Here is a 24724-nt window from a genome sequence, read left to right as displayed (position 1 = left end):
GGCCGCAGCGCCCGACGCAGGTCTCCGGGGACGAAGGGAGCGGAGCGGAGCACACCGGCACCGCCGCGACCCCAGCCCGGGGCTCGCCGCTCCCTCACGCCGCAGCCCCTGATCCGTGACGCCGGCGGGCGGCAAGCCAGCCGTGGCCCTACCTCCTGCCCCGCCTGCTCTCGGTCGGGCACCTCGGCGGGCGACCAGGGCAGAAGCGGTGTCGCTACCTCCTCGCCCCCCGCGTTAGCCGCCCCACGGACCCACCGCGGGCGGTGTTGGTTACCCCCATTAGCGCGGTTTGGACGGCGTGTCACCCGCCCCCGCAAAGGCATCAGGAGCGCAGCTGTGGGTCCTTGCCGGGGAGCTGCTGGTAGCACCTCCATGGTGCAAGACTGAACTTTTTAAAATGCTGCTGAAACTCATTTCTGGCTTAACAGATGCAGCCTGTTGCTAGAGGGTCAGCAAAGCTATACCTGTTGATACCGAGTGCTGAAACTGTTTATAGACTGATATTCTGGCAGCATGGCTGCAAAGTGGTAGTAGCCCCGTATTTCTAACAAAGAAACAGGCACAAAGTAACCAATTCTGGCTGGAATTCAGTAGCTTCTGACAGATTCTCATTAATACTTTAGCAGTAGAGCACAGTGACTTGCTTTATACCTCAAAATGAAAAACATGTGGGCCACAGCCTCAAGAAAGGAGAAATTTATACTTTGTTTGGACAGTTCAATCACAGCAAGTGCTTGTAAAACCTGACTTAAATAATAATGCATGTTTTGTCTTGCTGTACTATTTCAAGGGCCCAACAAAGTGTCTTTTATTACACGTCACTGGAAAACATAAAAAGGACGGCTTCCATTATACCTCAGATAACACAGTGAGATATGACAATGTAGTAGTTGGGAGTTTATAATGGTAGTTACAAAACAATGGCTCACCTCTGTAAGTTTAAAACAACAAATTATTTCTAGGAAGCAGAACTTTTTTTGGCTCCGGGTCAACAAAAACTTCCTGAAGATAACTTGGCGTTCACATACTACGTATGTGCCTAACGTGCCAGCTGACAGCAGAAATAATTTTGCTGGAAATGTGCCTATTTGGTGAGTATTTGACCGCTGAACCGTCTTGTTCAGCAAGTCCACGTATACGCTAGTTGCGGAGTAACAGTGTGCATCAGAAAACAGACCCTTAAAATTGCAGAAATCTCCACGGTCCTTCCAGCAGCGGCTGTAACAAGTGGTTCAGCATATGGCTTTCTCTTTCACTAGTGATAAAGCTCTGTTTTTCCCTCAGTTGAACGGTGGCACTGAGCCACGAGGTCTACGTGTGAAGAGAGCGGACTCAAAAGAGTCTGCCCGCTCCAAAGCGGGAAGGGAAGATGTTGTGCCTTAGGCCTCTTCGCAAAGGGTTAACGTTCGATTTAGCCCACGGGTCCGGGCCGGGTTAACCCGCCCATGCCCACAGCGCTCAGCCGTCCGAGGGGAAGGCGCCCTTACATCTGAAACAGAAGTGACAGCGGGGCACCCGCGGCCCCGGCCCGGCCCGGCACTCCGCCCTCCGCGGAGCCGCGCTGCCGGGGCAGGTGCGAAGCCGCGGCAGGGAGCACTGCGCATGCGCGGCGGCCAGGCCGAGCCAGCCGGGTCTCCTGGCGGCGGCTCCCTGAGGGCGGCTCCCTGGGGGCGGGGCTGTGCAAACGAGCAATAGCGCGGACGCGCTTCTTAAAGGCTCCCGCCGGGACGGGACGGCGCGGCGCTCGGGGCAGCGCCGAGCATGCGCACGGGCTACGCGCCTCGCACAGCGCAGCTATTGGCTCCCCGCTGGGTTTCGGCGGGCGGAAGCGGAAGTGTATGTGTGTGCGCTCATTTCCGGTGAGTGGGCGCGCGGGTTGATTCGTTCTGCCCGGGTGACTCGGCCGCTGCCGCTCTTTGGAAATGGCGGGTGAGTCCCTGGGCCTGCCCTGCCCTGCGCCTCCCGCCTGTGCTCCGGGGGCTGACAGCGCCCGCCCTGCCACCCTGACCGCGGAGGGGGGCGGCGGCTTGGCCGCTTGGGGGGAACAGGTCTGGGCGCTGCCGGTGCCTCTCCGTGAGGGGGAGTGGGGCCCCGGGGCGGTCGACACTGTTCGCCTCGGCCGGGCGCTTGCAGGGCCCCGGTGCCGCCCGCGCGTGGGAGCGCTGTGGCCGCGACAAGAGGCAAGGAAGCGGAGCGTGAGCTCGGGACGGCCGTGGCGGGACCAGCGGGCGGGGGTGCCGGTGAGGGCTGACCGCGATGAGCTCGGGCGACCGGGGAATCGGGTGTCTGGGTGGGGAGCGCGGCTAACTTTCCGCCCCCCTGTTGCTATGGTCATGCAGCCGCTGGGCGGGCAGGCATCATGAGGCTCACGGTCCCCACGCTTGGTAGTGGTAAGCTAGAGCGTACCTCCATGTCTACTAGTTTACTGGGAGGGGCATCAAAAACCTAAACTTGTTTTTACTTAAAGTTTACTATCTAAAGTTAGAGGAAGAACTTTCTGATGAGACTTCTGGAATGAAGGGGGAGCTGGATTTGTAAAGCACTTGAAAAATGCCATGATAAGTGACGTGTCTTCTGTGCTGGATTATGCTTTGAAAAACAGACTAAATGCGATTTGTTTATTATTTCCTTCCACATCTGCTCTGGAAGAGAAGTGGTAATTAGATAATTGCTGGTGGTATACATGCCACTGTAGTTCATGAACCCCTGTTTATGAAAATGACTTGGGGCATTTCAAGTGTTTGCATTGAAACTTGTTACTTAACATGTTCTTTAAAAGAAACATCTGTTAGACTGAATTCTTCATTTCTGCTTACAGCTTGCAAATATGTTTTATTGGTAATAATTTAGAACACAAATATTTTTATTGTAATGCCCTTCATTCTCAGAAACTAAAGAGAGAGGTACTTGTGGTCTGTGTTCTAGTTCTTGTTTCTAGTTCCAGAAAAGTGTTTGAGATAAATCTCTATATTCCTTTTACACATTGTAGCATATTGTAGCTTTTCTACCTACTTGTTCAGTATTTTTGGTGGGTTTGTGTTGTTTGTGTGTTCTGGTTTTGAGAACCTTTTTCTAAATATGTTCCTTGAATACTAGTGACACATAGCTTGTACACCTCTTAACTCTTTAAAAAAAAAAATCTTTTTCTTCAGGACTTACTGCTATGGAAAAGAAGCTGGCTGAATACAAGTGTAATACAAATGAAGCAATTCAGCTGAAACTAGGTAATGTCACTTTTTAAATATTGTGCATTTGATACTGGAATATTTTAGTACCTTCTTAAGAAACTTCCTTATACTTAAATCCACCCAGGTTTTAATATGTACTTATTAATGTAAATATGCAAACACAAGAATAGGAATACATAGTCTAGCTTTGCTGAGACTACTACAATTAAAGTACAGCTATAGAAATTCAGTCCTGTCTCTGCATAATAATGTCATCACCAATTTATTAGCATGTTACCAGAGTGCATTGGAATTACAGCTTGTCTTATTTTCTCAAAGTATTCATTCTGTTCTTTTAGTTTCCCTTTTTCCCTCTAATCTTTATGCTATGGTGCAGTCCTAAGTATGTGTCTTCTTCATGGTGACCATAGCAACAGAACTCATTTCTTTAGGGTTACAAATATCTAATTATATATTACATATTTTTTTAACCTCTTTCCCTTTTCTCTTTCTTTGAGGGGAAAAAAAATAAAAGCAAGAAAGAAGACTGAAAAGTGGTGTTGGGTTGGGTTTTTTTGCTGCCCTTCCCCCCAACATCTGGATTACACAAGACATTTTTCATGAAAACTGTTTAAAATCTGAATTAGAAAAAAATGTCACTCTTTCAAGAACTGTTTATTGCTCTCTATAGCTAATTTGTTTACTAGGACACCCAGAACACAGACTGAATTACTAAACTCTGGGTGGACTTGCTTATATCTCAAACTTAGGTGCAGCAGTAGTAACTTGAAGAATAAGGCATACCTGTCTAATTTTCAATCTTTCGAGCCCTTCAGCAATTTGTTTATTAAGAAAATAAAAGTAATGAACCTGTTAAGCACTTCTCAGAACTACTACTAGCAATCTGTTCTGTATAGTTTAGTAGCATTTTTAATACTCAATCACCTTTGGCTTATGAGCCAAAATGTCCTTATAATCAAAATACTTAAATCTATAAGCCACTGTAATTGTGAAGTATTTCTCTTCCTCTTAAACATTATTTAAAATAATGGTTTTATGGCTAGATCTAATGGTTTATTTTTCTCTTCCACCTTTCTAAAACCAAAGGAAAGAAGGAGAGAGAATATCTGAGTGAATCTTGTCTAGAAATCTGACAAGCTACTATATCAGGTTTCAGGGAGACTGCTGGAGGGTTTTTGATCAAGGTACCCATTGCCCATCTCAGCTATTATTTTTAGCTTTTTTATTTCAGAGAGTGTAGATGTTCCACATACAAATTATATTAAGAGAAAAGAAAAGAAGCCACAAAGTGGTACCGTTAAAAAAAAAAAAAAGCATATATTTCCCACATGCATATAAAAGCAGTCATACACTGGCCTCTTTAGGGTCCTAATTTCTTCCATGGTGACAATTCAGAATTGCTCTTTGTTTTTTCTTTTGTTTCTTTTTTGTTGTTTTTTGTTTGTTTTCTTAAACACTGCTACTTTGCCTCAAATCTGTTCCTCTCTGAATTAAATCTGAGAAGACAAGAGCAACCATTCTCTTTTGCTTTTGAGACGGCCAAACTTTTATCTTGTCACTAGAACGCTCCTCACTTGCATTTTTCTTTGAATAATTCCTTTCTAATATTATCAGAAAAACCTTTTTTTCTCATCTCCACTTTTACTGGAGTAAAGCACAATGAAGCTGTGGTTCAATATTTCATGTGCTTTAAAAAAAAAAAAGCTTTAATAGCAATATTAAAAAAAAAAACCTTTAATAGCAATATTAACCCCTACCACATTGCATGCTCATGCTAATGCAATATTGACTCATTCAACATTAAAAATGTGTAACTGTTGTCTTGAGCTACCTGTGCCTCATTAACGTGGCTGAACTATCACTTTAATGCCTAAGTTAAGAGTTCTATCCCTTCCAATTTTAGGTAATGTTTTTAACTGCAAATACACAGAGGATTTTTGGGAATCAAGAATCTCAGTCACCTAAAATTTTTCCTAGAAAATCCTACTTTAATCTCTAATTTCATCCACTAATCATAAATCATATTTTATGATGAAAGAACTCCTGTCACAATTACTGTGGAGCAACTGCTGTAACCCCATAAGCATGAATAAAATGCTTTTTTGGTAAGTTACTGAGTTTGAGTAGATGCCATTATAGCGAATATTTTTACACTACCAGAAAAGACCTTGTCTAATACTAGGCTTTGAGGAAAAGTAAACAGAAAAAAAAATCACTAATTATTTTGGTACAAGTACCAGTATAGTATTGGTGCAGCTGTTTTGTATGTGTCTGTGCTGATTCTCCAAAACTTTGACATAAACGTAAACATTTCTTTCCATTCATCACTCTGTGAAACCCCCCTACAGTGAAGCGTTCTCACCTGCATGTAGGAGAAGAATGGCAGAATGAGAAGGCAACACCGATTACATGATTGGTCTGGCTTACTGTGGGAATATCCAGCTGGGCAGTGTCCTCAGTGTTCAAGATGAAGTTAAAGGCAGTAACATTCAGGGGAGATATATATGAATATATATATCATATGAATATGATATATTTCATATGTATATATGAAATATATACATGTATACATCTGTGTCAGTTTCTCAATTTTATTCTGCTTAATGATTTGATCTCCTCAGATGAAATAACTTGCATCTAAATTGCACAAGATGTCTTTATTTCATTTGTATGCCAGCCTAATGTTTGTAGGTTCATAACTGAAGTTGTCTGACTCTGTAGTGGAAGCATGCATGAACATCTAGCGTGGCATCTGTGAATAAACAAACTGAAGCTGATGACTTGGTCATGCTTTTTTTTTTTTTTTTTCCCCCCCTCAGTTCGCTTTCCTGAGGATTTGGAGGATGACAACACAACATTTAATCCAGAGTATAGCCATCAAGTGTTTGGAGATGAGTAAGTTAAAGTATCGAGAGTCGAATTAATAGGTCTGGAAGGGGAGAGTTGCTTCCAAATTTTTAGAAAAGAAGAAATCCTGCTGTACCAAGCTATTTTAAATGACACAGCAATCCTTCAATTTTATGACTGTATAGTTAAACAGTGGCCTTGGTGCCTAGCTTACAGAGTTTGACCCTGTAGTCATTTTATGTGCTATTTTTAAGGTAGATTAGCAGAGAATTAAATAGCTGATTTTCCAGTCAGAATTACTTGTTTAAGTGGGTATTGTGTTCATGGCATTTTTCTAAGATTGGGAAAGAATTATCAATTCTTGCTAATAACTTTCACAGTAATGTGTACCAAAAAAACAGTATCTAGCAACAGCATATCAATTTATTTTTTACTACTACATGGGATTTTTAGTGAATAAAACACAGAAGTCAAGTATTAACTTAAACTCACATTGGTGGCTGTTCTAGATCATTTAATGTTAACTGTATTGAATTCAGGGGTTTATTTTCTCTAATATGTACACTTGCAACCAGTTAGACATGCAGGGGATACAGGTAGAAAAGTATTGTTTCTTTTTTTTTTTTCCCCCAAGTATGCTGACTTTCATTAATATTGTAGGGAAGTTAGCCACTATGTCCCTAGTGCTAAAGTGTCATTTAATATTTTTGGTAGAGTGATATTCAACAATCTGGCCATAGTTTTTAAAAAAACAAAAACAAAAAAACACCACTAAGGAAAATCTGCATGCACATATCTGTGGACTTCTTGAAGTAGTGAAGCTTCTTTATTCCCAATTCCTTTAAAAAGCATTCTACATAATCCGAGTAGGATGAACTACCTATATTAATTGTAATAAAATTAGTTATGCTATCACACATCTACTGCAGCTATCACTGACAATAATTATAATTTTAGTAGTGGGAGAACTCTCTAATCTGTAAGTATAACTAACCAGCAAATTCTTGTTCTGGCACTTATACTTCAAATTTTAAATTATAAATGTGCTACAGTAAAAGAAAAATATCAGTAAAAAAAAAATGTAACTATGCATTAAAATAACAAAAAAAGGAACCTGTTTCTTTGTGAACATTACCGTTTTCTGCAGTTCAGTTTTTTGCCTGAAAAGAAATTCTCTGTACTTCACAACAGTATAGTGTTTATGTCCAGGCAAGTTGTATTTTCAAAGTGTAAAGAAGGCTTTTGTATTCTGTACCTTTTTTTTTACATTTACTTGGTTCTAGTTAGATTGGATAAGTATACAGAGACAGTCCACCAAAAACATATTATTGCTATGACTGGTTATCTATCTGTTTTATACAGTATAAATTGCAGTAGTGTTTTCCAAAATACTATACTACACTGCAAAGTAAGTTTTAATAAATGTTATTGATCAATTAATATAAATAAATGTTAATGAGTTTAAGACATTGAGAAATGTAAATGCTGTATTAGCTATTTTGATAGGACGAGAGGAAATGGCCTCAAGTTGCACCAGGGGAGGTTTAGATTGGACGTGAGGAAAAACTTCTTCACTGAAACAGTGGTTAAACACTGGAAGAGGCTGCCCAGGGAAGTGGTTGAGTCACCATCCCTGGAAGTATTTAAAAGACATGTAGAAGAGGTGCTTAGGGACATGGTTTAGTGGGCATGGTGGTGTTGGGTTGACGGTTGGACTCGATGATCTTAAAGGTCTTTTCCAACCTTAATGATTCTGTGATTCTTTCTTGAGCTGTCACAGTAAGTGCACAGACACCGCCTTACTGAGTTCAGGAACATGTTCTATTTCTCCACTAGAGGAGCAAAATAACTAGTAGAAATAGTGTTGTAAGACACTATCTCTGTCTAGGTGGTGCACATCCAGTTTGATTCCTTTTTCCTATGTCGTGGTTAAACCTCAGCCAGCAACTGAGCACCACACAGCTCAGTTGGGTGGGATGGGGGAGAGAATCGGAAGAGTAAAAGTGAGAAAACTCGTGGGTTGAGATAAGAATAATTTAATAATTGAGATAAATAAAAAATAGTAATAATAATAACAATAATAATAGAATATACAAAGGAAGTGATGCATGATGCAATTGCTCACCACCCGCTGACCGATGCCCAGCCAGTCCCCGAGCAGTGGCCCCCCCAGCCAGCTTTCCCCCAGTTTGTGTACTGAGCATGATGTCACATGGTATGGAATGTTTCTTTGGCCAGTTTGGCTGTGCCCCCTCCCAGCTTCTTGTGCACCTGCAGCCTTCTCAGTCAGAGCACGGGAAGCTGAAAAGTCCTTGACTAGCGTAAGCACTGCTTAGCAACAACTAAAACATCGGTGTGTTATCAACATTATTCTCATCCTAAATCCAAAACACAGCACTGTACCAGCTACTAGGACGAAAATTAACTCTATCCCAGCCGAAACCAGGACATCCTATTAGGAAGCTTAGTATACCTCACTGGGAAAGACGATGTGAACTTCAAAGCTTATTAAATGAAAGCTCTGTGATGTGAATGTTTTGCTGTGAAACTTATATGAAGTTCCTGATTGCTCTTTTCTCCTTCCTCAGTGAAGTTGCTTTTGGCTACAAGGGACTGAAGATCCTCTTGTACTATATCGCTGGTAACCTGTCAACGCTCTTCCGCATCGAATATACATCTAAAGTTAATGAAAAGTTTGACTGTGTGGAGGTAAAGACAGAACCAGACCTGTGCTTAAAATATTATTGAGAAGGTTTAGCTGGGATATGGACAAGAATGCTAGGTTTAGTAATTACCCACCCAAACATGATTTACATTAAAAGCAAACAAACAAAGCTTCCTTTGTTGCTAAGCTCAAAAAAGCTTTGAAATTCATCTATATGTTTTCCCATTGTTCCTCCTTTGACTGCAGTGCCATCAAAATTGTGTCAAACAGTACAGTCAAACATGAGGTGCTAATACCAAGACCAACTCCACCAAAAAACCACAACAACTTAGCAAGTCTGTATTTTCATGTTAGCTGTCTCCAGAAGGAGGACTAGCATTGATGTTTTTTATATTGAAGAGAATTCAGTAAGAAGGAAAAGGAGGTTTCTGTAAACACTGCATGAGGTAGGATGCTTGACTGTGTCTCTTTAAATGGCAAATGTGGAGAACAAGTAAGGCAGAAATTAGATTAGAAACTTCTGGTTGGGTATCATGTGTGCTTTACATCTTACTTAAAAGAATACAATAATACAGTTACCTGCAGGATGTTTTGTTTGGTTTTGGATTTCGGGGGTGTGTTTAACTTTTTTTGCCAACAGGTTTTCCAAGCTTAGAACACTTGTAGAAAAGCTTTTTTTTTTAATCCTTCTGCCTATATGCTCTCAGAATATTTTTGAGATAACCTCACAAAAGCTAAGCTAATCAGTCTTTCAGCCAACTGAAGAAAGGTATATGGAACTTACAAATAGGAATAAAATACCTTCTTAACAATGTTTTTAACTGTTAAATACTTGTATAAGTACCTGTGCAGTTATTTAGAAAAACTCAATTTTTCAGAGTGGTCTCTGGTGCATTAAGAAAACTTAATATCACCTGAGTTTTATTTAGTTATAAGGAAGAAAAAATTGAGTTGATTTCTTTCCAAAAGAACTATTAATATGGTTATTGATTAATCTTTGTAATACTCTGTAGTGTGAAATGGCTATACATTTGCACTGACTTCAAATTACTCTGCCTGAGAAGCTTTTTTTTTAAAGTAAACATCTTTACGACTTCAAGCTGTATTTTAAGTTTCTAATTTCAAATTAATCAGAGTTTATTTAAATATTTTCAAGGAAAGGCCTATTCTAAACAAAAAAATACTGGAATTACTTTGTTAAATGAATTTTAAAGATTTGCCCTTCCTTGTTTTGAAGTTGTATTAGAATATACTTAGTTCAACAGGCTAAGTGCCTGGACATGTCTGAAATACTTTTGAGGCTAGGGCAACATATCTTAGGAGTGAAAGGTCATGCTCTTCAATCTTTAGAAGGTTTTTAGAAATAAGAAAAAAAGGAAAGCCTGTTGGCAAAGTAGTAATCATTAGAATAACAGTCCAACCTTTCACCAATATAATTTCAAAATCACGTCACAACAGGAATCCACACCATAGTACCTTTTTACTCACAGTCTATCTATTTTCTGTACAAATAACAAAGCCACTTTACTTTTCTGGAGGTACAAGCAAGGTAAACAAGGTCTGTCTTGCCCTGAGCATGCTCTGTGACTTTTTTGATTGCTCAGAATCCTGGCTTCTTTCAAGCCCTGCTTCTGCTACTGAATTATTCCTCCAATTGCTAAAGGGTTTGAGATGGGGACAAAACAGAAGATCTTTTTGAGCAAGGCTTCTGTATACTTCACAGAGTATTTACAAGCTTTGACTGAATCGGAAGAATGTGGTAGCTTACCCTGGGCTTCCCTTGGTATTGTTAACACTACATCCAAATAGGCTGCTCATATGACTGTATCTAAACCTTAGTAGGAAAAAAAGATATGGCGGTCATCAATCTTGTTCTGCATTTGTGTTTGCCATTAGTTTAACCACCTTAAGATATGAATGCATTTGCAGAGATTAAAACATAAGCTGTCATTACAGCAAGGTGTTAATTTAAATGCATATTAACATTTACTTTTCTAAGTTAACTGTTTGGTTGCTGATCTCAGCTCCTTCAGGATAATCATACTAAGATGTGGACTATTTGCCATACATGACAGGTAATCTTTGTGCTGTGATGTGCTGTGAATAGATGGTGTTTAGGAAAGGACAGCAGTCTTTGCCTTTAACATAACTGGTTACAAGTGAGAAGTTAGTTTTAATGCTCTGCAAAGTTATTCACAGCTTAAGATTTTGTATCTAAATACCCACACAAGCCCATTCAACAGCAAGTGGTTTTATTCTGTGATATTAAGTTTGGTTCCATTATTGCTAAAGCAGCTGCTACAAACTCCGCTAGGGACTGACAGAAATACTCCTCCCAATACCACTATTTTTTTTTCCTCCAAGATCTCCTCAAACATGAGGAAGAAAAGATCCTGAAATGTCAAGAGCCAGTCATATTTATGCATCTTAATATCATCTTCCTAAAGATGGATCTAAACCATGTTAGTGGGGAAGGCTCAGCAAAGTATGATCAATCATGTTTTGAACAGAAGGTGTCATTTCATGTAGTGAAAATGGACAGAATTTATCCCTTGGGTGGAGTTGATTCTTTCAAATATCTGAAGAGAGGCTGCTTCCTTCTAGTGTAAATATTAATAGCATTGACTTACGAATTGCTTGCTGCTTTGAGATTTGCAGCTGTTCAAATATCCTCGTTTTCATCTGGATTTTATGATCGGGTGGGGGAAAGTATTTCACTAATCTCTGAAACAGTCTTTACTATAAATGTATTTATCTTGCTTTGCAGCTGGTCTAATACATTTGCTTCACACAAGTTAATGAAAAAGTGTGATTTTAATATTGGGCATCCTTGTTTTAAGTAATGCTACTGATCACTCCATTGCTGCCCACTGGAATTAATACATTTACCTGTTAGAGAAATTCAGATTTCAAATATGTTTCTATGATTATTTTAAATTAAGCCACTTTGAAACAGCACCTACATGTATACAAATGTCATAACTGCCTGTTAGTACAAGACTAATCTCGGTATTAAAATTATCCAGAGTCAAATGCTATGTACAGTGAGACACTGCCCACTTAAGTAGTCCTACTACAGATCAAATTTAGTTACAAGCCTATACCAAATTCCCCATCATCACCTCATGATTCTGATTATGAAAGTAATACATTACAGACAGTACTTCCATGAACCATAAGCTCAACAACTTTTGGCTGGCTTCATTCAGGTTTTTGAATGCTTCATTTTAAGTGGCTTTGCCTATGTTTAACACTGTTGCAGTAGTCAACTGGATTGTCTTTCTGAACAGAAATTTGTGCGTCATCGTGTACATCCATGCCAGTTGGTAAGATATGAGTGCCTTGCTCTGATAAAAGAAATGAACCTCTTGCCAATATCAAAGAAATACACAAGGGAAAGACAGTAAACAAATTTTTTGTAACTCCTTGGATTATGAGCACCTCAGAAGTATTTGGAAAGTGCCTACTATGTAATGGATGTTTCCATTAAAAAGTACAAGTATTAATGAAACAGATTATTTGTATGCTGTTTATATTTCTAGATTCCAATATTCCAGGACTTACTAACTGAAAACTGGATCACTTAAACTTATGCCACCACTCAAATTGAGGATTCTGGGATTTCCTCTGTCAGAAAGGGAGATCTTGTTAACCCTAAAAGTAACTGAAGAATATAGCTTCTTTTCTTAAATTATGTCAGGCCCCGTTTCAAGGGGAGAGAACTTTTAGGAGGCAGTAGGTGAAAATATGTTGTGGTCATACAGAACTAAAAAGGATTATGTACTGCTTTATCTGCTAAGCCTCTGTTCTCATGATTTAATTCTTTCTATTTTATGGAAAACAAGATTTTTCTGTGGTGGCAGCCAGTGATGGAAGCATTATCTGACATGCTTTCAGCAGGTGAAAGTTTATCTTTTTATCACTAATGAAGAAACTTAAAAACATGAGGAGAGCAAAATTACTTAAACACTATTTATATAATACTTCATACTGCATATTCACCCTTTTTAGATATCTTCCACATAGTCTGAGTTATTGAACTGATGCTTGGAAGTCTTGTTTTAATTCTAGATTATTTTTACATGCCTTTTTCAGGTATATAAAATGAAAGGTGCTACAGATTCTTAGTTGCAGTTTCCTACAGCTTTGTCAGCAGCGCAGACTTAAGATTTGTGTAAACAATGCACTGGCACAGTTAAAAAAAAAAAAGCATTTCTAAAATGTGTTCCATACAAATACTTTTTCTTTAATGTAATTCATTGATTCTGAAAAAAATGGCTGATTTTGTGTAAGGCAGTTAAATCAGTAAGTGTAAAGAAAACATGTTTAACTAATATTGCTTTAAGAAGAGTAGCAAAGGTTCCAATAAATGCATCTCCTTTGTTTTGAGAATGAAATGGATGTAAAGATTGTACGCATTTTAACTGGATTCTTACACCAAGTATTGTAGAGCTATATTTTAACTGCTTAATAGCTCTCTACAAATATAAATATAAATGTTGGTAGTACCAAACCATTAAGAATAAAACTTGTTTGTGCTGAACTACATCCATCTTTCTCTACACTAAAAATGTAACTGAATGATAAAGTGCTATTCATTTGCAGGTGCATTGCTTCTACTTAAGGGACTATGGTTGAAAGGACAGGAATTAGTAGCATGTTGTATTAGCCTTTTGTAGTGTATTTTGTTCTAAGCATCTTAATTTCCCTGTTTTGAATGCTAAGTAGCAAGGGTCTTGGTTTTGAACTAATACCCATCATGCATGTAAACGGTGTGAAAGAGCTGCTTAGTAAGTTAACACAAAGTGTTCTTGTGTCAGTCCTTGTGGAAATAGATACAATACAAACATTACAGCTGAACTCACGGCAAACTCCATTAAGTAAAAACTTGGATTCATTGTCTGGAGGAAAGTTTGAATTGAATGTAAGCTCATTTTGTTGAATGTAATGTCAGGCTTTTAGGGGTTGTATTGAGGAGTACGGTTTTGTTAAGTTGAGACCAATTCATTAAGTTTTATTGCCTGGTGAGAAGCAGTAATACGTTATTGTGAAACTTCATCAAATATTCATGGTTAAAAAGAAGTAGTAAGTGTATTCAATCAAGTGGTCTTTTTGGGGTCTGAAAAGGATTATGAAGTCTGCTCAGCTGATAGTCTCTAACTTCCACTTTGGTTATCTGAAAAGAGTAATTTTAATCTCTGAATTTAATTTTGGTGTCAGAATATTTCTTCTTCCCTAGTATGTTAGACTACAGGTCAGACTTGCTGACAGTATCCTTCAGTTATATTTTCATTATTTTATGTCAAACTTTGTTTTCAAAATGTTCTTTGATTTGAATGTGGGATGTTTTCTTCTGAGTTTGTAATGTGTTTTGCAGCTGATCCTATAGGCAGGCATTTCAAGCAGGGAGATGTAAGAATGCAAGAGTGTGTTAGCTGTCACTTTCCTGTTTGGGAGCTACCGTTTTTGGTCTTTGTCCCTTTTCCTCCACTTAGTTCTGCACCACCTAATACCTCTTGTAAGCTGCTTGTTTGGGAACCTGAGTTCCACAAGACTATGTAGCATAGTCTTGGAGAATTGCTGGCTGGAAGGTCTTAGCTTCTGAATATGCTGCACTTTCAGAATAGCTATCAACACACTTAAGTTTTACGTGGACAAATATAACAATCTTTAAACATAAAAATGCTCATGAACTTATGCTGCAACTATGAGCTTTTTGATGCTTATAGTGGCTGGATTGTGAAGTGTCTAGATCTCATGAGTGCAGCTCCTTTACTTGCTGGAAGGTCACTACTGAACAACAGGAACACTTTTTTCTTTTTTAATTACTGTTAGGCTATAGCAGCTCTTTTATATTCATTTCTTATAGCACAATAGTGACATCAGTGCTGTCTCTTTCTAATCTTCCACTGATCCTGCCTCCTTTTATAATCTCCAGGCAGACGATGTTGAAAGTAAAATTAGAGAAATCATTCCTCCTGGTTTTTGCACAAACACTGATGACTTTGTGTCTCTGCTGGAGAAGGAGGTCAACTTCAAGCCCTTTGGAATGCTGCTGCACACATATTCAGTCCATAACGAGGAAGCTGGTGAAGATATAACATATCAGATATACAAGGTATGAAAAATAAGTGAAACTTCTGCCTTTGAGCAACCAAATTAAAGGGTTTTTTTCAGTGATGCACTTTCAGTAATGTTTCAACTATAGTATATATATACACTATCATTTTACCAGTTTATTAATAATTATAAACATGCTTTTTTGTATTGGAGAACTAATTAGGTTTTGCATATTTTTTCCTCTTACATCTGTGATAGGTTTCACCTGACTTCTCCTGGCTTTTTCCCTAGGCCGACATGACATGTCCAGGCTTTCGAGAATATCATGAAAGGCTTCAGACGTTCTTGATGTGGTTTATTGAAACTGCTAGCTTTATTGATGTAGATGATGAAAGATGGAACTACTTTCTAGTGTAAGTACAGTTCTAAAGCAACAGTGGACCTTATTACCTCCACAAAGCCTGCATTTTAATTGTGGCTGGCCAATTATTGGAGCAGTATAATGATATTTTTCCCAGGAAAGAAAAACCATTGTTTATGAGGCTTGAGTTTTCCTCCATTATGCTTTGGGAAACCTTGAGAATAGAGCTGAATTAAATGCTGTTGTCCGTTAGAGCCCTGAATGTAGGCTTAAACAGTAAAATGAGCTTTGCCTGTGTTTTCTTTTACTTGCCACCTATTCATCTTTATAATAGGCAAGTGCACTGAAGTGCTGTAAAGAGGCCTGATTTATCCAAGTTGCTGCACACCAATTAAGTGAATTGTACATTCAGAACATAGCAGGTGTACCCATTGGGCCCTCACAGAGTAGCTTGCTGACACTGAAAATTCGGTTGGAGAATGGAAAAGAAAATGGACACTGCATGGGAGCGCGACTGTAATTGACCTGCTTGGCTTTCTGTTTTATCTGCAGATTTGAGAAGTATAATAAGGATGGAGCTACGCTCTTTGCGACCGTAGGCTACATGACAGTCTATAATTACTATGTGTACCCAGACAAAACCCGGCCACGTGTAAGGTAATTGGCGGCGTAACTCGTGCCTTGCCTTTTATTTCAGAAGAGGGAACTGCTGAAGTTCCCAATAGTTGTTTATAATGGTGTTGATTTGTTTAAAAAAATCCCCATTATTAGCTGGCTATGCACTGATTTATTTCATTGTTCCTTTCTTGAAGCGGAGGGAATCTCAAACAAGTTTTGAATATTTAGCAATTTTAAGACTGCATTAAAAATTATATTTTAACATGAAGATTGCTACACGTACTTTAATCTAAAATGAAATACCATTTTGTTTTTAAGCCTTTACATTATAATGTTTGCAAATGCATGCATTTGAACTGAAAATACGTACCTTTGTCTGTAGCCAGATGCTGATCTTGCCACCATTCCAAGGAGAAGGCCATGGTGCTCAGCTTCTTGAAACAGTTCATAGATACTATATGTCTTCTCCTACAGTACTTGATATAACAGGTTTGTGTTGAATTTTTAACTCAGTTCACCTGTTTAATAAGCAACTTGTAGCATTCACAGGTTGTTAGCCCGCAAGCTAACTTTTATGTTCATTTGTCAGAATTAAATGGCCTTTTGAAGGTTTAGCTTCAGCTCAATTCATGATTAATAGTACCCTGGTTTATAGAAGAACGGTATATAATGTAGCTCTTTAAATCCTTTACTTAGAGAACAGCACACCAGGAAAATTCAATCCCTAGCATGAACGGATTACCAGCTAATTAGCCATTTTATTGTGAGATACACAGCTGAGTTTGCCAAGAGATCAAGCTTTGTCAAATTCCTGGTTCAACTTACTCCTATTAGCCAAAACTCAAAATTGGGGGGAGGGGGGACAAAACTAAAATAGCATATTAATATTAGTGTGCAAGCCAAAATTTTACAGATAGTCAAAATCTGTAGAGAATTTGTGCTCCAGGAGTATGTATTGCTGGCTGAAGGCACCCATGATACTAGAGCTGTGTGCACAAACACCTAAAAATAAATTGAGGAAATGTCAGAGGGGGGAAAAGGGTGTATGTGCATAGAAATTATAACATAAAAAATGGCTACAAATGTGACATCTGTCCTGTCATTTCAAGTCCCATATAGGAAGAAATGCAGTTCAAACACATGACTTGACCATTCAATTCTATGTGCTATCTCACACCTCATCTTAGTTAGGAATAACTCGCCCATTCTAATTAAAATACGGTAGAACACTTGTCTTCATAATGCATTGCTGCAGGATAATCCTAACATAAAGTAATCCATCTCATAATTTTAATCCAGTTCATAGGAATCTAAGGAATTATAACTTCGTCTATGCAACAGGATATCACGCGCATCATGCATTTACTTTTTTCTTTTTCCTTTTAATAGTACAAAGCTTTACATAGCTCTTATAGCTGAGGATAAACAAAGTCTTAACGTGGTACTGCATAAATCATGTGACATGTTCATGGCTCAGTGCCTTAAATGCAGGGTTATAGAAAACAGTAAATGTGCACTAAAATAGGTTTTAATTTCTTTATGGAATAAAGCAGGAGAAAGCTTGCAATATTGTACATGGCACTCAAGTTATGGAAATTAAGGTTTTTACAAAATTATTTATTGTCCTTTTTGAGGGGAAAAATCAGGCTGGACAATCTTGGTATGGCCAGGATGTTTAGTTATATAGCATCTAAAATTGTGAAGTAAAGCCTTTAACCTTTCTGAAAAGAGGAAGTGAAGAGCTACTTAACTTCTTTAAAAGAGCTAATGCTTTTTTAAAAAAAAAATTACTTTGGAGTTTCACATTTATAACAAGTATTTTGTTCTGCTTATAACTTGTCATCCTAACTGACAAAGTGAAATGTATGCTGATAGTGCTTACTGTACAGAAACTGCCTCATTTCTCTTTTAACTAATCTGAGCAAAAAAGGAATGGAATCAATTCATTTTAGTACAGCTTCTCCAATCTCTTTTGCAGAATAAGTGCTATAAGACTTGCCATACAAGATTAGGTCACTCATGCACAAAACACTTTAACTGATACAATCATCATAAACATTCTCCAACCCAAAAAATAAATTGCCAGTTGTGCAGTGCTGCATATACACAGCAAAAACTTCTATCCCAGTCCTTCTTCTTGGTAACTTCCTAGCTTTTGATCATCCCTAAACTGCAAATTTCAACTATTTACAGTGGTCCTCAAAACTAAAGAAAAATACAGCTAGGATATAAGCTGTTTAGCAATATATTCCACAATGCTACTCCACAGAAAAATGAGTGTTTGGTGGGAACATGACCCTGCTACTTATTTGTAGTAAGCCTGTCTAAACAATTAAGTAAGGAAGAAAGAAATATATTCAGAACATTGTATGCATTTTCCTTCTGCATAGTTCGTAAGTGGGAATAAAGTTGCATATGGGACCATGTTGATGTTCACCGAAGCTAGTTTCTAACTTTGGTGGTTTTTCTGAAGCAACAGTTTTGATAGTTATGTTGCCACTTAAGCAAAATGGAAGTAACTTGAAATTGTGATCAGCTTTTGCTTCAGTCCTTCCAGCCTTTTTATTTTGGATAAGCTTGTCCTTTGAGTCCTTGTACCTTTCCCTATCTTCCCTGCTAACAAAGACTATAACTCTTGGTCAATACATGTCTTTGGCTAGTTTAGTTGTATACAGTAGGATAGTTTCACCAGTCTTTTTCCACATAATTAGTTTGTGTTCTAGTAGTTCTACCACTCTGGAAAATATAGAATAGATGGAACAAACAAGAAAAAGGGTTTATACAGAGAGTAACTTTCTTTTCCCAAGGAGTTGAACTGGATTAAACATGTATATTGTCAGTCTTAGAAATGCGTATATAATACTGTACAGTACTGTATACACAAAATACTAGAAGTTTTTTCTGCAATCTCTTTAATGTCTACTGTCAAACAGCTAAAACTTTGATAGCAGTACTTACAATTAAGCACAGTTGTTTATATAATGATTAATACTGTATCTGCTTTTGTTTTCCATAGTTCTCTGTAATTACATACCAGAAATGAGGAAACAAATAAAGTTGATATTAACTGTGTGCTTTTTTATTCTTTCTAGCCGAAGATCCATCTGAAAACTATGTGAAGCTAAGAGACTTTGTTCTTGTAAAGCTCTGTCAAGATTTGCTTTGCTTTTCCCCAGGAAAGTTAATGCAAGGTTTCAGTCAAGAAATGGTGATGGAAGCTCAACAAAAACTGAAAATAAATAAGGTATTAAATCAGAAAGGTTGTAGTTGGACATATTCTTACCAAACTAGTAGAATAACAATTTAAACATAGAGGTGGAGACTTGGGGTTTACCCACTTTGGCTTATTTCAACAGATTTTTAGGATGTATCTGGAAGCAAGATACCTAGCTCATGGTTTTAGATAAGTGCTTTTTTTACCTACTAATTCTGTTGATGTAATAGAATTTGACATGGTTTCCATTTCTTTCAAGTATATTTATACAAATAACAAGTGTTTTGGGAATGCAGAATACTAAAGTAGCAAACAACTGCTACTAAGGCAGCTCTAAACACTTGGAGAACTAAACAGTAAAATTGAACAATTTGTTGGTAATCTCAGTAAATGATTGAACTCATTAGTGAGTATGGTAGTGAAAAGGCAGAGTTGCTTAGTTAAAAAAAGTATTTGAATGTGGTTTAATGAAAACTTGGAGGGATGAAGGATGTGAAGCCATATTCAAATGTTCATGAAAATGGTAGAGCTTGTATAAGGAAACTATATCTGCAGCCTTCTATGTCTGATATCTTAAACCTGAAAGGATAAATAAGTTGGTTTGCTTTTTTAACAGTATCTGAACATGTGCTAGTGTAGCAAACAAACAATCCTATTTTTGTTCTGTTGCTCGGCAAAAGAATACTTGGTCTTTAAATTCTGTTTTCAAACAGATGCAACAGTTAACAGTAATATAGTAGCAACGTGATTTTTTTTTCTTCCCAGATGTGATACTCATTGATCCTGGTTCCAAAAGCACTTCAGTTTTTTTCCATTTACTAATTCTTTCATTTTCTTCCCTAGTAAAAAGAAAACTTTAAATATTGTTGTTTCATTCTCATATTTAGAACTTCCAGGGGGCCTTGTGAAGGACAGTAGGTATATGGAGATTATTAAAATCAGCAAAGTAGATACTGTTTAGTAAAATACGGCTTAATGTCACTCTAGTTCCACTCCTTCAGTTCTTTGAAGTATTTTTGGACTCTGGCTTCTGGACTTTCTGCTGCTCATTTACAGCAGGTCCTTGAAGCACCTCTACAGCTGGTGCAACACTTTGAAAGATCAGACACTGGCTGCATGGAAGAAAATGGTTTTGAAGGAAAAACACGAATGTGTGTCTGTACCAGACAGAAGGATAGGTTTGACTGAGGCTTTGTCCGTGCCTCTGACTGTCTTCCAATAAGCTGAGGAACTACTCTAATATTTCAGTATTTCTCCACTTTGAGTTCTATTGAGTGACCTCTTTATTCAGACATGGTTTTTATTCTCCTTTCTGTTCATTAGCAACACACAAGACGAGTTTATGAAATTCTCCGATTACGTGCAACAGATATGGGTGATGCAGAACAGTCCAGAAGCTATCGGTTGGACGTTAAAAGAAGACTGATTGGCCCCTATAAGGTGTATATGACTTAAGTATCATTTAATACTTATTTCAAGGCTAATTATACTTGATTTTACTTTCATTTCCATAAATGTAGTTGATGCCAATTATGTTGCCAATCAACTACTATTAGTTATGCAGTGTTCAACTGACACGTATACAGATGCAGAGAACATTCATATGTAGCAGTACTGAAGATCCTGTGTTTGGCTCCTGACTGTTTCCTGTCCAATTCCAGCAGGAAGTTCCTACTAAGCTTATGTTATCTAGCTACAAGTGGCTATGCCCAGGTAGGCTTAAGGGGGGAAAAAATGTCAATTTCTTGAAAAGGTTAAAAATATCTTAGATAAGCCAAAAATTTGGAGAGATAAATGCTGTAATAAGTTTACACTGCAGGCTAGGTATAGTTTAGATTCCTGTTCTATTTGCTAGCTAGGTCTTTACAAAACAGCTTGCTAGAAGTAATCTAGCAATGTCAACGTAGAACTCCATGCAGATGGAATAGAAAATAATTTCAGCAGTAAAGTTTAAGCAAGTACTAAACTTAGTAACTTTCTTAGTTCCTATTAAGTATCCTTCTCAGGATCTTCAATATAGTTGGTCCATGTTGCATAAACTGACGTTTTGAGATACAGATTTAAAAAAAAAAAAATCCTAGTTGCTAATGGCATCAGTCTTTGTATGAAGAGTCAAAAGACCACAAATAAATCTAGGTTTATTGCTATAACTAGCAGGTTAGTACTCTTTTCAATTAAGTACTTGTTAAGCAAACCAAAACCCTGTTGGAAAAGTTTCACAAAGTATGAGAAGTACCTTGACTAGCTTGCAAGCCTTCCTAAAGCAGCACTTACCCTGTTATACCAAAATAGCAAAACTTTGATTGTACTTGTGTTGGACTTAGGGGGGGCTATTAGCAGAGAACCCAGCACTGTATTTAATACTTGCCTGATCTGAAGATAATACCATGTCATGCTGAGTGGCAGGACCTTAATCAAAACACTTTCTGTTCTTTTTCGTGAGTGTCTTGTCTCCTTTGCGAAATTTCACTCGGTGTCCACTACAAATAAGGCCATGATTTTTCAGCTGACAGGGCTGTTACACGATTTCAATTCATTCACTCAGCACTGAAGTCCTATGGGGGAAATCCAAAATTCCATAAGCAGCTTCAATTCTAGTGCTTCTAGCAATTGTTTCCACTTTACTCTTTGCATGCAATAAATGCACTAATAATGAATGGATTTTGTATTGCTAGATATGCAATATTGCTACTTAAGAATATTGGATTTTTAATTTTTCAGTTATTTTGGTGAGGATTGAAAAGAATCCTTAAAGCAGCCAACACCCTTTCTTTGATTTTAAGTTTCATGTTCTGAAGAACAGCCATCTTGTTTATGGTAGTTCTACCTAGTAAACAGCTTACTCATGCACTCACTTTAAACAATGTTTCTAATAAATTTTAGTCATGGTGCTGTTTTCAAAAACTTCTCAGAACTGCAATTAAACTAACTTTTAATATATATAGTAATTTGGAGGGGGGAAAGCAAAATTTAATAAAGAATCAGGAATATTACTGCATACTCTAATGCTGCTATCCTTTTTTTTTTTTTTTTTATGTAAAGGACTTGATAGCTTCACTTGAACAATGCTCTACAGATGTAGAATAATTCTAAATTGCCACTACCTTAATTTAGTAAAAATGGTATTGCATCTTACCGCTATTTCCTGGCTAACAGTAGCAGGAATAAAACTGTATGCAGAAACCCCAGATGAAAAAAACTGTAATACATCTATTCCCCTTGAAGTCTTCACATTAGCAAGGAGGCTGTTGCTAAAAATACTGAGATTTTTATGTATACAGCACTATTAGAGTGGAATGACTGATACAGCCAACTATGTTGCCCTCTGTATAAGTACTACTAATACAGGAAACAAAAGATTTGGTATCTTAGTGAACAGGGCATCACTCTAAGGCAGTTTAGAGGGTGAGCAGCTTGTGATATTTCAGTTTCACTGTGGCTTCTCCATTTCTGCAGAACTCTGCTCTTTATGCTCATTAGTGGGCTGTGCTGCTAGACATGTCTCCTTGATCATGTTTTTGTTCTTCATGTCATCCCTTTTGGAAGTAAACACCACTGCTGTGCTGCTTTTATTAATCATAATACTTGGTTTGGGTTTGCCACTTGAACAAAATATACTTTTCTGCCCAGCCCAATAACTTGCTCCCAAAGAATCGTCTTGAAACTGTCCAGGTAAAACGTCACTGATTGCAGGTTTCAGAATCTTGTGTACCTGGATATGCTGGTAGTATATTTGGAGGGAAATGGATGTTGAAACATCCGAAACATGCAGAGGGAGTTTGCTTTTTACCTGGAATCTGGAACTTAGAGATGACCTAAAGTTATACTATGAGACGTAATGGGTATTTAAAAGCTGACACCTTTTTTTCAGAGCTAGTATTTATAATCTTAACAGATATGCCTGTTAATTAAGCAGACTTTTGAATTAATTCTAGAATAAGGAGGTTTTAGTTTTTCTACTGACAGAAGCTTGCTCAGAAGATACTCATCTCTCTTCATTGGGGCAACTCATCACATGTTTTGAGTATCTTACTCATTTTGACTAGGTGGAGCTAACATGAATCTAAAATTTGAACAGCTATGCTGCTTTTGATGTCCTTTCTACAAGGAAAAGTTTCTTGATTATTGGCCAGAAATGTGCCTGGAGGCCTCATCAGCACTCTGATACAGAACCTCCTTTTCTGAACTGAACTTTGCCTATCTATAGGATCTGTGGGAGATTATTAAGGTTTTTCTGATGTTACTCACTTACAATTTACTGTGGTCTCCACTCCCTCCTCCTGACCCTCAGCATCAATCATAGAAAGAAAACACACTTTCCCTTGAGAGATAAGTGTAAAATTAAATAGAGTACAGAAAGGCTTTGATTTTGAGACTGATGGTAGAAGTAGAATTGTTTTGGGGGAGTTTTGTTGTTTTAACAAACTCTATGATTCCATAGGCATTGCAAAGACTTATTGATAAGATGCCAGGCATACATAATGCATATATTTCTTTTTTTAATGAAATGTTGAATGACATTCTGCTTTTACAAAGCGAGGGAAGACTGAAGAATGGAAAGTAACTAAGGAGCTGAGCAATTCAGAAATAGATATCAGCTGTGTAAAAAAACATGTAGGGAAAGGAAAAACACCTCAAAATACTTTTTCATTTAAGAAACAGGTAAAAATTTCACATGTGATACAGCAAGGGGAACTCCTCATCTTCTTGCTGTACAAATACGTTTATGCTTGTAAATACTCTTATTGCATTTCAGTGCTGTTACTGCTAATCCCTGGTAACTTCTGAATAATTTGTAACAATTCCTGAAATGTTTTCTGTGTACAGGAGGCTTAAAATTAATTTTTGATAGTCAATTATAGGGAAATTAGTTGGCTGAACAGCCACATAATGGGACGCCAGTGTGATTAATGTCAGCATAAAACTAAATATCCCAGTCAATTTTCTACAGTCTAGTTTTTCATGCCATACATCTTCAGCAGTAGAAGTACCATTAGACCTAATCTGTTTGGTTAAGGAAAATATTTGAAACCATTTTTCACTTCCCTGGTTCATTGGTAATACGGAAACTATGAGGCTTTAACAGAAATGATGTCCTAATCAAACACCGTTACTGTTTTTCTTAGGATTAGGGACATCTTAAAGAACGGAATAAATTTAATGAAAGACCATGTTTTTGATGATTATTGGTTGTGTTCAAACTACTATTTGTTTGATTGCTCAGAAAAAGCAGAGAGAACTTGCCAAGATGAGAAGGTGTCTAAGACCAGAGGAGCTGACGAATCAGTTGAACCAAATAGACCTAAACATGCAACACGAGCAGTTAGAAGAGAGCTTCCAACAACTTGTTTCAGATTACCGAAGAGTCCTAGAACGACTTGCACAAGCATGAGGATCCTGCCTGTACAGGAAACTTGCAAATTTCTATATGGTGTTGTAAAGCACATCCTTAATTGCCACTTAACTGCAAAAAAATCTCATGTGACGTTTTAATCACATTAAAGGTGACTTGTGTTTCTGTGCATTTTGAATATTTTCTATTTTTGTGTTGTAGATTTTTAAATGTTGTACTCTAGGTTTGGGGGCACTTATTGCTGAAATAAACAATGTAGATTCTCAGATACAGTATCACTTCAATTGTATGAATTTTCTTTTACCCTTCTGTTTTGCCTCAAGACTTAATAGATACCTGAATAGCAAGTTAATACATAAATCTAAGCAATATAAATATTGCATCTCTCAAATTTCTCCTAACTTGTTTCTCCTCAGGC

At 37.8% G+C, this 24724-nt stretch overlaps 1 protein-coding gene across 2 annotated transcripts; it reads left to right on the top strand.

Annotated features, from left to right (window-relative positions):
- The first annotated feature begins 1015 nt into the window (after positions 1-1015).
- Positions 1016-24581, top strand: HAT1 (histone acetyltransferase 1). 2 transcript variants are annotated; one of them, XM_076342633.1, is made up of 11 exons: positions 1016-1091; positions 3153-3224; positions 6008-6083; positions 8624-8744; positions 14639-14818; positions 15052-15173; positions 15674-15778; positions 16122-16228; positions 18832-18983; positions 20277-20393; positions 24178-24581. In XM_076342633.1, exons 1-11 carry the CDS (start codon positions 1034-1036, stop codon positions 24343-24345), a joined length of 1278 nt encoding a protein of 425 aa, XP_076198748.1. In that variant the 5' UTR covers positions 1016-1033; the 3' UTR covers positions 24346-24581. The 2 variants fall into 2 exon arrangements, with proteins under 2 accessions (XP_076198748.1, XP_076198749.1); XM_076342634.1 differs by lacking the exon at positions 1016-1091 and adding an exon at positions 1849-1929.
- Positions 24582-24724: the final 143 nt, after the last annotated feature.

This window comes from Aptenodytes patagonicus, chromosome 6, assembly GCF_965638725.1.
Source record: "Aptenodytes patagonicus chromosome 6, bAptPat1.pri.cur, whole genome shotgun sequence".
In the NCBI taxonomy this organism is placed as follows: Eukaryota; Metazoa; Chordata; class Aves; order Sphenisciformes; family Spheniscidae; genus Aptenodytes; species Aptenodytes patagonicus.
This window is presented reverse-complemented; position numbering and strand designations above follow the sequence as displayed.

Bases quoted from the DNA above. Each gene is read 5' to 3' on its own strand.
- HAT1 (XM_076342633.1), top strand. From the start codon at position 1,034: ATGTGCCTAACGTGCCAGCTGACAGCAGAAATAATTTTGCTGGAAATG. The intron at 3,225-6,007 runs GTAATGTCACTT...TCCCCCCCTCAG, and splicing joins AGCAATTCAGCTGAAACTAG to TTCGCTTTCCTGAGGATTTG. The intron at 8,745-14,638 runs GTAAAGACAGAA...TATAATCTCCAG, and splicing joins AAAAGTTTGACTGTGTGGAG to GCAGACGATGTTGAAAGTAA.